Below are 13788 nucleotides of genomic sequence, written 5' to 3' on the forward strand. Positions count from 1 at the left end.
TTTTTACCTACATGCCATTTTCCAATTCTGAATTACCGATTCGGTATGAGTCTGTATTTAAGAATCGGTAAATACAAATTACCTACATCTGGACCAAAGTGAGGCGTATTAGACCATTTCTTTATGTCTGCATGGTCTCTAACCTAAGCTACAGTGTCCGCACCTATTGCCCTTGTATGATTTTAAACTGTTTGACTTTCGTTCTCCTCTAAAACCTATTTCTGTTCTAGACTGTATATGCGGTATACTGGTTGTGCTATTTAGCAAACTGTTCTATGGTAACGATTGCGGCATTATTTGGAATACGCATATGTCAGTGGATAAAGGCCTGAATTTTTTTTATAAATCACCACTTCTTTTTGTGATCATACTTTTTAAAGAGTTGCAGTCCGTGACGGTACTTGAATGTAAACAACATCCTACCGTTGTTCAGTTTCCAGTTGCTGTGGATGATGTGCTGTTTGGCTTTAAACACTCTTCTGTTCTGCCACGAGAAGTTCCCTTGAGTTAATGGACACTGGTGACGTCGCAGAACTGCCTGTCTTGTTACAAAAAAACAATGGATTCAAGCCCAGATCTCTGTACTGGGGTGAATGTATGACATTGTTCTGCATTCTGTCCATCAACTGTTATTTTTGCATTTGTCACCCCGAGTGGGATGGGTATGCTCAGACGTGAGTCCCATGCTCTCCACACCACTGGAGTCAAGCTATCCTGGCTGAAGACGGCTGATAGCCAGAAACCGGTCCTAGGATTCTTGATTCCGGTCCAGGAAAGACATGGCTTGGCAGTTCGGGCTGGACTGTTCCCATGAGGCACAGGGTCAAGGCTGATTTGCATATGGCCATGTCTGAACTGGGGTGGTGTGGAGTGCGAAAAAACAATGGATTTAGGCCCAGATCTCTGTACTGGGGTGAATGTATGACATTGTTCTGCATTCTGTCCATCAACTGTTATTTTTGTTCTTGCTACATAGCCTAAGTTACTCCCCGCCATCTTGAAACGGGTTACTTTCTAGATAAAATACTCATCAGTCTTAGAGATTCATACAACATTCACGCTTGCTTCCAGAGCGAGTCAAGCAACTATTTTTACCTACGAAGCGTGCTTTTAATACAAATGGACTTGTTGACACACACAGCTTAGTTTTATTCTTGTTACGTGTTTGTGTGCCAACGCTGAAATTCTCAGTATTATTTAATAGTAAACTCGTTGACACGCACAACTTTCATTGGTATTACGCGTGTCACATCGCATCAACGCTGACACGCAAAACTTTCATTTGTATTACGTGTGTCATGTCGCATCAATGCTGACACACACAGCTTTCATTGATGTGTGTCATCTGCGCTGATCCACACTGCATTATTTGTGATTAAATGCACTGATACACACAGCTTTCCTGTTGGTTCATGTGTTTCTGATTGTTTTAACGCTGAAACACGCAGCTTATAGTCCCTTCAGGTCTGTGGTTTTCTCATGATATCCATATTGTTTTAATTTTCAATTCTTGCCTGATTCATTCTCACTTTTGATTAGAATAATATATATGTTGATTTTGAAGTGAAATGTAAGTATTGGTCTTAAACTCATACACTAAATGGTTGCATTTGTTTTCTTTTATTTGAATTGTTAGTCATTGCACATGTTCTAACATTTTTTGCTTTTAATTGAAACCTTAACTTTACTGTGTTATTTTAAACATGCAAAATGTGCCAGGACCTCCATTTTTCTTATCGTCTCCTGGGGATCCTGCTCTTCCATGGCTTAAATGGACATAGGTCTTTACACATTATGCGAGGGTCTGTGGCACGTCCCTCAGTGCTGAAAGAAAAACTTCCCTTTTAATGCACTGTTTAGGCTCTGAGGGTCAGGAGGTTTTTGAGCATCTCCCCGATCTCTCAGATAGTGAAGCTGCAAATTTAAATGAATTTGAAATTTCCGTTAAAAAATTGGATTTACACTATCTTCCAAAAACCAGTACAGTCCTTGAGAGGTATCATTGCCGAAAAGGATGCAAAAGCAAGATGAATCAGTGGAACAATATATCACCGAGCTACCTAAACTTGCTTCCACTTGTAACTTTGCTTCATCCTTAGATGAACGTCTCCGAGACCAATTTATGCTAGGTTGTACTAATGACAAAGCTTGTGATAATTTGTGGCAGAAAGACAATCCGTCTCTTCATGAGGTTATAACTATTGCCAAGACTCATGAACATTCCAAAGCATGTGTTGACACTATACGTAAAAATGATGCTTCCAAAAAGATCAATGGTGATACTGTTCTAGTTGTTGAAAAAAATAAGTCTGTAAAACCCAAGGTTAATGCCATAAGTGAGATCAAACCAGCAGCATTGAAATCTTTCTCTGGCAAGTGCTTTAGATGTGGCAATCCAGGTCACATGGCAAACTTCAAAGGGTGCCCTGGATTAAAGGCCTCATGTAGTTTGTGTGGGCAAAAAGGTAACTTCATTAAGTACTGCAGATCGGGGAAAGATCTAAAAAAAAGTAAGAGAAGTAGATCTCTATGATAAAGATTCTGATTCTGAGATAACAACCATTCGTCAAATCAAAACTTCTCGTGGTGATGGCCCGATGGAGGTTGTTCTAATTAATGATGCCCCGGTAAAAATGTTATTTGAGCTAAGGTGACTTTAATCCCAAGGTCATTTTTTGAACATCACCTAGCGAAAAAAGTCAACTTTCAAAACCTGACATCAGACCGAGAGGATACCGTGGGGAAATCATTGGATTGTTGGGTTGTTTTTGGGGTACCATCGATCTAAAGGGGAGAATTGTGCCTGGAAAGATATGTATCCATGAAGGGAGATTTCCTTATCAGCTAGTTCCACCAACGTGACTTACATGTAATTTTAGATCCCAATAAAAATCCCTCAGTATGCTTGAAGGAGTTACCTTCGGTAAGCCAAGTTGATGGTGAAAGCATGTCATGGGTCAAAGAATTTCCTGAAGTTTTTGAAGCAAAATTGGGATGTCTCAAAAACTACTACCATCACATCAAAGTTAAGCACGATGCACAACTTAAAGTAGCTAAAGTTAGAAATGTACCCCTTCTGGCCAAGGAAAGTATGAAAGTGGAACTGGACAAGCTCGTATCCAATGACATTATACAAGAAGTTGAAGCCACTGAATAGCTTTCTCCCATTGTTATGGCCCGCAAGGCCAATGGAGAGGACAGGCTTTGTGTGGGCTTGAAAGAGTTAAATAAGGCTGTGATTGTGGATCATTATCCCCTGCCCAATATCAGCTAAATGTTTTGCTCGTTAAATGGTGCCTAACACTTCTCCTCACTTGATTTGACCTCCGCCTACCACCAGGTAAAATTACACCCTCTTTCCCAAGATCTCACGGCTTTTGTAACACCTTTTGGGACATTTAAATTTTTGAGAATGCCGTTTGACCTTATTTCTGCTGCCTCTATCTTTTAGAGGGTTATGGAGTGCATTTTAAAAGGGGTAGAGGGTGTCAGGATTTACCAGGACGACGTACTGGTGTATGGAATGGACATTAGTGAGCATGACAATAGGTTGAGAGCTGTTTTGAGAAAATTGCGTGATGCAGGTCTTACACTAAGAGCAGATAAACGTTGTTTCGATGTAGCGGAAATCGAGTACCTTGGGCATCTGTTGTCACCCAATGGAATTAAGCCCAAACCGTATCTAGTTGACACAATTTCCAATCTAAGAACGCCCCAAGATAAAGACGAATTGGTCAAGTTTCTTGGAATTACAGAGTTTTATCATAAGTTTATTCCTAATTTTGCAAGCATCACGGAGAATTTGAGAAACCTGTTAAAAAAGGGGTGTGAGTTTGTCTGGAGCAAAGAGTGTGATGAAGAATTTTGGGGTCTTAAAGGTCTTTTGAATAAAGCCCCTGATTTAAGCAGCTTTGAGCCTAAGAAGACATCCTACTTGATGACTGACGCTAGCTCAAAGGGTCTTGGTGCAGTACTTTTACAGAAAAGTGGAGGAAAGGACAGTGACAAGACTATTTTGTTTTTGTCAAGACCTTTGAGAGATGCAGAGTTCAATTATTCTGTCATTGAGAGAGAAGCACTGGCGATATTTTGGGCCATACGTAAGTTACGAAAGTTTCTGTGGGGTTGCCAGTTTTTTGTTTTAACAGATCACAAACCGTTGAAGGAAGTTTTTTCTAAGAAAGGTATTGACTTGGTATCTCATCGGATTAGAAAATGGATATTGGCTTTACAGGAGTTTAATTTTTCTGTTGATTACCTCCCTGGAGCAAGCAACACGTTAGCGGATAGTCTATCTAGATAAGGAAATGTGGGTGATAAGGTAACTAATACCAATGTTCAGAGGGAAGGTGATTGGTTTGATGGTGAAGAACTTGACGAAGAAGTTGATGTTTGTCTAGTTAGTGAGGGGATAGTTTCAGATAAAGACTGGAAAGAGTCTGTAAGCAAAGATGAAGTGTTGTAGAAAATCATTTCCATGGTCTTGAGTCACTGGTGCGATAAAAAAGACTGCAGTGATGAAACTAAAGGGTTCTGGCAGGTTAAGGAAGAGTTAGCAGTGGTAGATGGCATTCTCTTGAGCGGTAGCAAGTTGGTTCCTCCACAGGCACTTTGGAAAGGTTTGCTGGAGCGTGCTCATTCCAGTCATATGGGGATAGTAAAGATGAAAGCGAGAATAAGAAAAGCCAATTGGTGGCCTGGCGTTGATGCACATGTTGAAAAAGTTGTCAGAAATTGCACTGATTGTGCTAGAAGTGATAAGATCTTGAAATGCAGGACTCAGCCTATGATAAAAAGGGAGCAGTCTGAAGGGCCATGGTGTGATATCTCTATTGATATTTTGGGCCCTATGAGAAGGAATTCCAGTGATCGCTATGTTTTGGTACAGTGGCCGGAGATTAAAATAATAAACTCAGTTGAATCTAAATTAGTGATAGAATTCCTTGATGAATTGTTTGAAAGGGAAGGGTTTCCTTCTTCGTTGTTGTCAGATAATGGACTTCAGTTTACTTCAAAGAGTTTTGAAGATTTTCTTTCTGAAAGAGGTATTTAACATAAAAGGGCTGCTCTCTATCATCCCGAATGCAATGGTTTGGTTGAGAGATTTGTAAAGGTCTTGAAAGAATGTTTGCAGCAAGCTGTTGTGTCAGGGAATAACTGGGAACAGGCAATGAAAAAGAAAGTAAGGGAATATAGGTTTACACCACATTCTTCAACGGGGTTTCTCCCTTTAGACTTTTCAAGGGAGGAGTGCCAAATGTTGAGGTTTACCCTTCTTGGGTTTTAGCAAAAAGAACCTTGATTGATGAGAATGTTGGGTGCATTGAAGGGTGGAAAGAAAATGAGAGAAAAGTAGTAGAAAAGTGAAAGGTGTGGTTTGATGGCCGTAATGCCAAAAAAGAAACAATTGTCTCTGTGGGCGATTGGATAAAAATCAAATCTCCCTGTCTGGTTTCTGGATGTTCCAAGTTTAGCAAACCATTTAAAGTGATTAAAGTCTTTAAGAATGCTGTCAAGACCAATGATCACAGAGTATGGAATCTCAATAGAGTATCTAAGTGTCTTCCCTTGGAAGTGTCATCTTCATTTTGTCCCTCCACTTCAATCTCGTCAAATCCTTCAGTGGAGATAGGAGGAAGACCTCGTAGAGCAATCAGACGCCCTTCTAGTTTACAAGATTTTATTTGATTCTAGAGTCTTATGTTTTTTTTGTATTCGCAAAATGTTTTGTTGAACCTTTTTCTGCACCATGCTTTTCTTTTGTTCATTATCAGTTGTTAAAGTGTTATCTATTAAGTTGTCTATTAGGGGGAAGATAATGTAATGTCTTAATGTAAAGATATTCATAGCTGATGTTGTATTTTTAATATGGATGGAATGTAGAACCTTCATGTTGCTAAGCTCATCTGTGGATCTGGTCAGTTGCCAGCTGCCTGTCCTGAGAGTTGGATGGGGTCTTTGTTATCTGGAACCTATTAAAGAATACTTCAACTTATCAACTGCCTCCTGCAATCTTTTAATGAGCGATCTTACAATAAGCTTTCGATGAATGTTATGGATAAAGTCTTAAATAAGTATACCCAGCACATTTAGGGGTTTTGGGTTTAACTTTTTACAATAATGATTTTACTCAATCAAACATTGGTAATTTCAAATCCCTATTTCAATTTGTTGATGAATTGTATAATACAAATAGTACTCATGCATGCAAGTCACATTTGGTTATTTGCAGAGATTTTAATGCTAAATTGCAGAATGGGATTACAATTTTCACTCAGTCTGACCCTCAAAATATTGATAGGTTGCCTTTGGTTCCCTGTGATTCAAGAGGTCAGGAAGTTCTACTTGCATTGGTGCATGAATGGAGAAGCAGGTACCTAAGCTCATCATATTTGGCTTGTGGGTGCTACTCAGTGATCGACTATTTGTTCCTTTCTCATGGACATTGGAATTATTTGGTTTCTTGGGATACTATAGAAAATCTTCTGGTGATCATAACCCTTGCGCTGCGGTCATTTTCTCGCCGTCTCCAGGTCATTACTGTCCTTTAAAGCATAATTATCATTTATCTTCCACTCGGGTGGTCTTGCACTAGTTTGGAAACTATCTGACACTGATTGTGTTTAAAAGTTACTCGTTCATCAATATTCAATAACAAACATCTGCTATTCAGCGCCAATGATGGTGCGAGATTACCAGCTTGGGTTATTTCTAAAGCACCATACTCACCTGGGCCCATAAAACATTCATACAATAAGCTGGCAATCCTTTGCTGCCGATCGGGTCTTAAACTACCATGAAAATATATATTTACCTGTACACCTTTTAACCAAAAGTTAATACCTTACCAATACCTTTTGTGAGTAATACATTCCCAGATCCCACTACAGAAAGCCACCGTTCAGGAAATCCGTTATTTCGAAATTCAATGGGACAGTCAGTATTAAGATAACTCCAAGCTTTCTCTTTTAAATACTTATGCACATCTAATCCCGATGCCAATGCTGTTTGAATGCCCTCTTTAAAAACGTATTAGACCTCTCAACTAAACCATTAGCTGCAGGAAAATACAGAGGTGTTTTCTCATGTTTAATACAATATTTGTTCAAGAAATCTACCATTTTCTTTGAGGTGAAGTGTGTACCATTATCGGACACTAATTTCCTTGGAAAACCTTTAGTGCAATTTCTTTTCTCCCAAGAATTCAATAACAGAATCAGTAGTAGGAAAAGAAACAAAATCATACGTAACCCATTTAGAGTGGTAGTCAGTGAGAACAATAAGATATTTAATTTCATTGCAAAGAACATTATAAATATTCTGCTGTAGGAATTTGTGTTGTTTAATGTCTGGTCTCAATAAAATAAAAAAATTTAAAAAAAGCAAAGAACATTATAAGGTCCTAAAAAATCTATTGCTAATTTTTCCCAAGGTTCATTAGGCAAATTATTAACACAGGTTGGAACTTTGCTAGTTTTCCAATGCTTATCAGATAATAAGAACTCAGGGCATCTATTCATATATTGCTCAACACAAGCGTCAATACCAGGCCAATAAAAAAACTTACGTAGCAATTTCTCAGTGCCAGACATACCTGGATGACCAACATGAGCAGCTTTGATCAAAGGTTCAATTGATTTAAATGGTGGAACAAACAAACCATGTCTAGTGATTACATTATTCTCAACACTTAATTCAGAAGAAACCTGCTGACAAGGTACCAAACACTTTTCTAAGTTTCTAACTGGTGGCCAACCATTGGTAATGTATCTTATGACCTTGTTGAGATCTTCATCCGTATCATAATGTTGAACCCAATATTTCTCAGAAATTACCCCAACAGTGCACTCTGATGCATCAATTGGTGAAACAACACATTCATCATCAGAATACTCAGTATCATCTGTGCTCTCTTTTAGAGGTAAGCGAGAAGAACAATCTGCTCTAAAATTTGCTCCACCAAATATATGTTTTTAATCTCGAAATTGTATTCCTGCATTTTTTTAGATGAGCGTGTCTATTCTAGAAGAAGCCAAAGCTGTACCATTTCCCCTTATTAAGAAAACTAAAGGCGTGTGATCCGTCAACAAATCAAAAGAATTACCCTACAGATAAATCTTGAATTTCTTGACCGCCCTTGTAGAATCAAGGGCTTCCCTTTCAATCATGCTGTAATTAGATTTAGCTTTACTCAAAGTTTGTGAAATAAAAGCAATGGTACATTCTTTCCCTTTCTGTGACTGAGTAAGAACAGCTTCTACCTCAACAGAACTTGCATCCACAGTGACAGTACATTTTAAACCACCTGAAAATGGTTGCAAAGCGGGCGCATTTTTGATCCTGTCCTTAACATTAATAAAAGCATCTTCATGACATTGCTTCCAAATAAATGTTTCACTTTTACAGATTAAACATCTCAGGGGCTCAACACATAGAGCATCACCATGCACAAAACGTGCATAATTTTCACTGAGTCCTAAAAAAGACCTCAGAGAATCCTTTTCCACTGGTGCTGGAGCATTGACAATAGCATCAATTAAGTTTTTCTTTGGTTTGATACCTTCACAGGTAATGGAATTACCCAAACACTCTAATTCTTTCACAAGAAAACAAAATTTTTCTTTAGATACTGTCATACTTTTATCATGTAAAATTTTTAAACCTGTTCCAAAGTAGTGATATCTTCATCAATACCATTTCCGAAAATCAAGATGTCATCTTCAAAGGCTTGCACCCCTTTGAAGCTTCCAAATAATAAATCCATCAGTTACTGAAATACGCTAGCTGTGGAAGCTAATCCAAAAGGCAGCCTCATGTACTTGAAAGCGCCAAAGGGAGTGATCAATGTTGTTAAATCTTGTGACCTTTCTGACAGAGCAACCTGGTGATACGCTGACTTAAGGTCAATAAGCAAACAATGAGTAACCCTTCCGATTGCCTTTAACATTTCTTGAATAAGTGGCAAAGGATGACAGTCCACAAAGATATTTCTGTTCAATCAGCGTAAGTCTGCACACAGACACAAATTTCTACTATTTTTTTGTGCTAAAACAACAGCCAAAAACCAATCCGAAGAATCAGTAGGTTTGATAATGTTGTCCTTGCATAAACAATCCAAAAGATCTTTTAAATCCTTCCTAACACTAAGTCGTTAAATCCTAACTTTATGCTTAACAGGTCAGCAAAAACTTCTTTGTACCTATTAAGAAGTGCATCCAATTCATGTGAATTACTATTTGTACAAACATCAACTGAAGAAAAGGGCATATCTCCTAAAATTATGGGAGTATCACTTCTTGGTCTGAGCATGATGTCCATTTTATCTAGGTTACCCTATCCTACAATGTTGCACCTTTTTTAGCCATCCTCGTCACCAAAATAAAGTTGTATTTCTAACAACATTAGTATGAAGCGTGGAGTTGGTTGAAGAGAAGTTTATTGAAATTCGAAGTACAAGGGTAAACCCAAGAAGTTAGAAGCACTCCGGTGAAGCCGTAGTGCGGTCGAGTCATCAAGCAGGATTCGCGATGGGACAACAGCTGCACCATGGAGACAGAACATAACATCGCTAGGCATTCCAATTCCGACCGTTAGTTAAAGGGATACAACACCAGCCCTTTACAGATGCTCACCCACCAGTGCCCAACCCATTAAAGGCGTAAGCGCTCTCACCTGGCATCATCGTCCCGAGCAATGAGAAGGCGCATGTGACTGGTGGCAGAGGCAGCTCGCAGGATATCCACAGCCCTGTGGAGATGGAGAAAACAAGCAGGTATGTAACTGTTACTGGGCAATCACTTCTGAGTCACTAACTCTGCCATTGCTGAGGTTTAGTTATTGAAAGTGGGGCGTCAACTTTGAGGTTTTGACACAGGTACACTGTTGTTGAGTCCCTGACAGTATGACACTGATATGAAGTCACAGTCACTGAGGCATTGGGTGGAGTCACTGAAGCTAGGGTACTGCCTGCACTCACTGTTACCGGGGCACTGGCTAGAAGTCATCAAATGTGGTGCACTAAAGATGAAGTCACTGACTGAGTCAAAGAAGTGAAGTCACTGAGGCTGCATCTATGAGTGGAATGTTACTGGCACTGAGCACTAGGGGGAAGTTACGGTCTTCAGGGCCATGCCGCAGAGTGGCTGACACCTGGACACTGACACACATTAATGAGTCACTTACACTGGGTCTCACTAAAAAACTGGTTACCGTTTATGGGCCTCTTCTATCTGCAGGTCTGTAGACAAAAGGCTCATAAAGGGCACTTAAGGGAATACTATGGCACGGAAAGTAAGAAAAACAAGGCCATCCTGTGTTTTTATTCCTTTCTGACACTTGGTCTACTGTTCACTATATTACAGAGAAGAAGAAATTATGAAAATGGTGAAAAAGACAGAGAGAGACAGAGTTCAAAGAAAAAGCAATGGTGGGAGAGAAGAAAGAACCATATGAGACAGAAAGTTAAGAAAGTAATGGTAAGAATGTAATCTATGAGAGAAAAATGGAGAAAGAAAGAATGAAAGAGTAAGGAAGGGTGCATGAAACAAATGGTGAGCAGAAGGAAGTGTCAAGGGAAGGAAGACTGAAAGGAAGGAAGGGTGAATGGAAGAACAAATGAAAGGTGGATGCAAGGGTGAAAGAATGGATGATAGAAAGGGCATAAGGATGAAAATATGGATTGGTAAAAGGATGGTTCATGAAGGAGTGGAGTGATAGGTGGACACATAGGTGCCCGCACCGATCCAACTCGGTAGCTAGTACCGTTGAGAGGAGGGCGGGACAGGAAGAGCCGGACACTTCCGCTGACACGAGCAGTTAGCCCTCTAGCTCTCCAACAGGAAGGGCTATTTAGGCAACGAGGAGCTGCCGGCTGATCGCGGTAAGGGAGGAGGGTGGCAGAGTGTCCCCCGACCCGCTTGGCACCAATAAGCACATTTAGAGCGCAAGACTTTGCACTGAAGTGTTTTGGTTGTTGTAACCTGAAATTTTAATACCTGCTGAATTTTAAAATTGATTGCTAATTTTAAAGTCACTTACTTCATTGTTTATTCACGCTCATTCCCGGGGCTACTAGGGGCATCTGGGTCATATTCGAACTCTGGGAAGTCTGCACTCGATCTTCCAGCCTGCCCGCCCCGGTCCGACTCGGTAGCTAGTACCGTTGAGCGGAGGGCGGGACAGGAAGAGCCAGACAATTCCGCTGACACGAGCGGTTAGCGCTTTAGCTCTCCAACAGGAAGGGTTATTTAGCCCCCTCGTCACTCTGTGGGAGCAGCAGTCGTGCGCAGGGGAGCGCCTAAGGACGTGCCTAAGACAAGCCAAAGACAAGCCCGTCTGCGCCCGTCCGCGACTGGATGGGACCAGGGCCCATGGCACTTACATCTGCTGACCAAGGTTGTAATTGCATTATACGGGTGAGTTACTCCCCACAAGTACTCTTAGGCGTGCGAACTCCTCTCCAGTTGGGCTGCACAAGGGTGGCGGGCTCTTATCCGGAGGTCCCTTTCTCCTGCCGCCATTGTCAGACTCAGTTCCTGGCCCAATCTGATGATATTGCTGATTTTCATCAGGTATCAACAAGAGGGGTGGGGAAACCGAAAACCTTACCTGCATCACGCCGCAGCTCGCCAGGACACTCAGCCCACGCCGCCACCGCCGAGAGTCACTTTCTCTGCAGTCTGGTCGCGCCGCCGCTCCGGGACTACGATTCCCGGCAGCCTACGCGGCGGCACGCGTAGTGACACCGCGAGGGCGCCAGGGGAGGCGCACAAAAGCGCCGAAGGGCCGGCGGAGCCTTGGGAAACCGAAAACCTTACCTGCATCACGCCGCAGCTCGCCAGGACACTCAGCCCACGCCGCCACCGCCACCGCCGAGAGTCACTTTCTCTGCAGTCTGGTCGCGCCGCCGCTCCGGGAATACGATTCCCGGCAGCCTACGCGGCGGCGCGCGTAGTGACACCGCGAGGGCGCCAGGGGAGGCGCACAAAAGCGCCGAAGGGCCGGCGGAGCCTTGGGAAACCGAAAACCTTACCTGCATCACGCCGCAGCTCGCCAGGACACTCAGCCCACGCCGCCACCGCCGAGAGTCACTTTCTCTGCAGTCTGGTCGCGCCGCCGCTCCGGGACTACGATTCCCGGCAGCCTACGCGGCGGCGCGCGTAGTGACACCGCGAGGGCGCCAGGGGAGGCGCACAATAGCGCCGAAGGGCCAGCTACGAGGGACGCGAGCGGGACGCCCGGGCGAAGCCCGGGCAAAGGGCGGGCCGTCTGAGGCCGTCCGAGGTCGGACAAGGTTGGGTTGGGCCAGGAACTCTGCCCAAACACCTACAGGCCAACAGACGATCATTGACCTGCTAATCCATCGACTGCCAGGTAAAACGTTATTTAATCATTCAAGCTTTACGTCTTGTTATTGAATCAAAGCCATCTGCACACATGCCTGGTATGCCTGGTAAAAAGTTAACACCTGCAACCAATACCATGGAGAACTACTTAGTCCAGGTAGTGGCGAAAATCAATAGCGATAGAAGGTCCTCATTGGGTTTGGACTCATCTACACAATCCCCATTAGTAGACAAAGAGACAGAGGACTCTTTTGACCTGATAAACACCAGCCTCTCTGGAGCAGCACATGCTTCCGCACAGGACACTGTTATCATTCAACCCAGTGGCACAGTGGCCAGCACTGAAGACAATAGCGATAATGATGTAGTGACTTTGAGCCCTATGATCTGTGAGCCCATTACCCATTCCACTGTTCCAATTCCAGCACCGAGGGTTACAGGGGCTAAAAGAAAAGCTATACAAAAACGGCCGGGGTTAAGGTCAGCTAAAAATAAAACTGCAACACCACCAAGGAAAATCTCTGATGAGGAGGAGGATGATTCTTTGGGGGAAACATATGTGACCTTCTCTAATATTCAATTTCAGAAATTTTGCACTCTGATGGACATAAAAATCAAAGGGATAGTTAAACCTTTGATAAGCAAAATTGATAAGTTATCCGCTGAGGTGACTAAATTGGAAGGTCTCCTTGGTAAAACTCTGGGTGAAGTGGGGAAACTCCCTGAAGTCATCACGTCCAATGTACAACCTTTGGTTAATGACATTCTAGCAATTAAATTGCCACCCACTGTTGCCCCAAACCCCCCAGTGGCTCCTCTGATAAACCTACCGGAAAATAGCTCTGGTGTTGCACCCTCCGCCCATTTTATTGGTGAACCTAATACCTCGAAAGGGTCATTTGAGCTGGTGGTGGAAGCCTCGCCATTAGTTCTTGTACTAGCAAACGTGCCCCCTCTGGCTTCCGGTGAAGTTGAAACAACAACATCGCTTCTAAACAAATCTCTATCTTGGTTAACCAACAACATGGCCATATCTCCATGGGGGAAACAGCAACTGGCCGAGGAACTGGTAAATGCAAGAAGAGTGGAGTGGATTGGGAACAGGGAAAAAAAGTTCAAGGGTGATTGCGTTGTGCTTAATCTCTCTGACCCTGATGTATTACCAAACATACTGCCTAACATTTTTCCACCACAGAGACGATCTACTTCTATTGTACCATTGACTCTTGACTTCTTTTACCCTCGGAAAGGCAGAGGCCCCAATCCAAGTACCTTAAGAACAAAATGGAACGTTGTAACCAAAAGGGGTAGTAAGAATTTTGGTTCCGTTGAGTTGAGTCTAGGTTTGGAAAACAGATTTTCTGCTCTTTCCAATCTAGATGCTTGCGATTGACAAATAACTAATTGTATGCCTCAGCTGCAAATACCCCCAGCCATGTGTGCA

The 13788-nt window shown here is 42.3% G+C and overlaps 1 protein-coding gene across 1 annotated transcript in view; it reads right to left on the reverse strand.

The window, feature by feature from the left end:
* LOC147685426 (partitioning defective 3 homolog) overlaps window positions 1-13788 on the reverse strand; it is a 532416-nt gene that overhangs the window by 265201 nt on the left and 253427 nt on the right. Inside the window, exon 4 of the mRNA XM_086939787.1 lies at window positions 9673-9747. Coding sequence (XP_086795913.1) covers window positions 9673-9747 — 75 coding nt within the window. The remainder of the gene's footprint in view (window positions 1-9672; window positions 9748-13788) is intronic.

This window comes from Lissotriton vulgaris, chromosome 10 (assembly GCF_964263255.1).
Source record: "Lissotriton vulgaris chromosome 10, aLisVul1.2, whole genome shotgun sequence".
In the NCBI taxonomy this organism is placed as follows: domain Eukaryota; kingdom Metazoa; phylum Chordata; class Amphibia; order Caudata; family Salamandridae; genus Lissotriton; species Lissotriton vulgaris.